This window comes from Ceratina calcarata, unplaced genomic scaffold (assembly GCF_001652005.2).
Source record: "Ceratina calcarata isolate Rehan_Ccalc_2016 unplaced genomic scaffold, ASM165200v1 scaffold514.2, whole genome shotgun sequence".
NCBI lineage: Eukaryota > Metazoa > Arthropoda > Insecta > Hymenoptera > Apidae > Ceratina > Ceratina calcarata.
In genome coordinates, this window is record NW_017175971.1 from 66,925 (window position 1) to 69,715 (window position 2,791).

General features: G+C 40.3%; 1 protein-coding gene and 1 long non-coding RNA gene across 2 annotated transcripts in view; one reads left to right on the forward strand and one right to left on the reverse strand.

The window, feature by feature from the left end:
* The window catches only part of LOC108628252 (uncharacterized), a 27,861-nt gene extending 25,649 nt beyond the window's left edge, over positions 1 to 2,212 (reverse strand). The window contains exons 1-2 of the mRNA XM_018030032.2: positions 1,811 to 2,212; positions 332 to 374 (exon numbers count right to left, since the gene is read on the reverse strand). Of these exons, the coding sequence (XP_017885521.1) occupies positions 332 to 374; positions 1,811 to 1,816 (49 nt within the window). The 5' untranslated portion in view covers positions 1,817 to 2,212. The remainder of the gene's footprint in view (positions 1 to 331; positions 375 to 1,810) is intronic.
* The window catches only part of LOC113464748 (uncharacterized), a 25,891-nt gene that overhangs the window by 12,309 nt on the left and 10,791 nt on the right, over positions 1 to 2,791 (forward strand). The gene's annotated exons all lie outside the window — the stretch shown is intronic.

Sequence of the window (2,791 nt, forward strand, 5' to 3'; positions counted from 1 at the left end):
CACATGCCCCATAGGGGGGCAATTTGATTGTTAATGGGGCAAAATTCGAAAATGGACCTGTCCAAAATTTTTTAATTACTTTTCCTTTTTATATGTAACATAATGAAAGTTTCCTCCAAATTTTATTTTGTGGGGTGGGGGGTGGGGGTCGTTGTTGCCGAAACTTTTACCGCTTAGGGCCTCATTGGTCTTAATCCGCCGCTAGAGTAGGGTTTAAAGACGGAATAAAAATTACGTATTAAATACGGTGAATCTAGCTTTGATCTTCACAGATCGATCCGCACCGGAAGTGGGTCGAGAGAATTGTAAATTACGAAAGTGTAAAACTCACCAACGCGTTCTCCGTTGCTGCAGACAATACCTGTCGCCAAGGTCTGAAAAATATGATCAAATCGTTAATTCCAGTTACTCAATCTTTCCTAACATTACTAAAGCTTCGTTTTATCTTTCATGCTTTTCATTGTGTTGAAAATTTCTGCACGATCGGTCGAGAAATTACTTTCCCTTAATCCTAGGAGATTTTGCGCAACTTTTTTTTGCACGACATCATCGACGAAGGGGTGCGACAAGAATTTCGCACTTTAGTCGTTTCGTGGGCAGCAGGTTATAAAATACCACGTTATTTTTGAACCTTCACGAGTGCAGTGAGGCAGTACCTTCGAGAAATTGCGGTACATTCTTTCCTCTTAACTCGAGGGGACTAGAATAATAAATGCCACCCAGAAAAGAATAATTCTCATTCCTCTGCTTTATAACGATACGAGGAAATGATTCCATTTAATTGTAGTATCAAACTGTATATCGCGAAGCTCTTATTATCCGTTTTATAAGATAAGGGTTGCATCATTAACCGTAGTATGTGTTTCGCGGGGAGTACTTGACATTTACGTAATGAAAGATTTATTGAAGACGAGAGACATCGAAGATAAAATCATTAGATATGTGGGCTCCTCGGGTTTGCAACACGTACGACATACATTTTTCTTTCTGCACACCACATGGCTTTGTTCCATTCTTCTTCTTTTTTTTAATGCGGTTACACCCATATAAATCTGAACGAGTGAGTAAAGGCGTCGGTTCGTAATTAGTCAGAAGAATGACGAGATATAGGCGACTGGATGTGCGATGCTTAAGCTATTTTGTCCGACGCGAACGAACAAAAAAGGGGCGAGTGCTCCGGGAACAAGGTCACTGGATCCTAATAAGCAGACAGTGGATTTTTATACGCGGTACAAGATTCAAGCTAGCCAGTTAAGAAAATTTCACATTGCAGTTTCGTATCATTTAAGCATTCGCTTGTTATATTTTCTCTATATCTTTCTGCAAAGTGGATTATTTCATAAATGCATGAAATTCGTGCCTAAATAAGAGAAAGGTGACTCATTCTTGATACAACTATCGTTTGCTGGTTAAGCTTTCTAAAGTATCACAATCGTTAGTATCAACTTATCTATAGATCATAAAGTAATACTGTTGTTAAAAATTCGATTAAATGGAGAGAGACGTTTTATAGAATGTTCCTTGGTTGCAATGTATCGACCGCTTTATTTGCACAAAATATAGTATAAACCTCTTGGATTAGTCGTAATCTTGCCATCGATTTTAGGTATAACAGAGGTCAATGACGTATTAAGTTGAAACTGTTCCTTAGAATATAGAGAGGCTGCAGGTTTCTGGGTGTTGATTTTTCGAGAAAGTTATTCCTAATTCTGACCCGGTATAAATATGTATACTACGCATACAGGCGTTCCGCCCACATTCTTAGGTGCTAGAAAACGAGTCGATATTAGAGACGGTCGAAGATACTCACGTTCATGGTGAAGGGACAGCTGACAGTCGATCCACGTAACACTAACACTGCCACCAATTATGACATCGCGTGCAATCACGGTTTGAGTGACACGGTACGATTACGCGGTGCTCGTATACGCATGTCGCTTCTTAAAAATCACAAAGATGTAGTAGGTACTTGCACTTCTCGTAATGCATATTCTGAGTCACTCCGGCCAAAGAAGAGAGCCCCTCCCTGACTGCAACAACCCCTGTGCCTATAGAGGAACGCGCATGCGTTCCAATTCGACTGATCGTTCCAACGACGAAAAGGGGATGATTTCCCGTTTCGCACTTAAACTTCTGTTCGCGTGCGTGCGATTCTCAGCCGCGAACACCCCGAGCCGATACGGGAGGGACACCGTTCGAAGGACGCAACGATAATGAACCGTCGGTGGTGCGGTCATCCCTTGCTCGTTTCGAGGTACCACCACGCATGTCCGAAGAACCCCTCTGCGAGTCGATGATCGAATCCCTCGGTCATGATCTTCTCGTTTGGGTCACGAAAATATTTTTCTCTTCACTAAGGGATGACTCAATGATGAGTAATCTTTGACAAGAGACCGAAAATACCGGTCTGTGATCAACACGTTTGTTGACGAAAAAATACGCGTCATTCTATTTAGATTAGATCGCTAGTTAACTTCCCTTTATATTGATTTTCTAAACTCTGATGTCCATGTATAGAAAGGCTGTTACTGGATCGCGTGACTCGTGCCTTATTCTCGAAGCAACATTAATTACATGCGACGGTATTCGAATGTATTGCGAAGGCTTTTTATTTACTTATTAAAATCTCGATATTTAACATTTAAGCTGCGTAGTTTGTGCATTTATGTCAAAGTGGTAACTACAGAAAATATAAGATTCATTTAACGTAACAAAGTATCAAAAGTGAAGTATCTTAACAATGCATAATAGAAGCATAGGAGCATTTATTAAACTTTTCATTTATTTATTA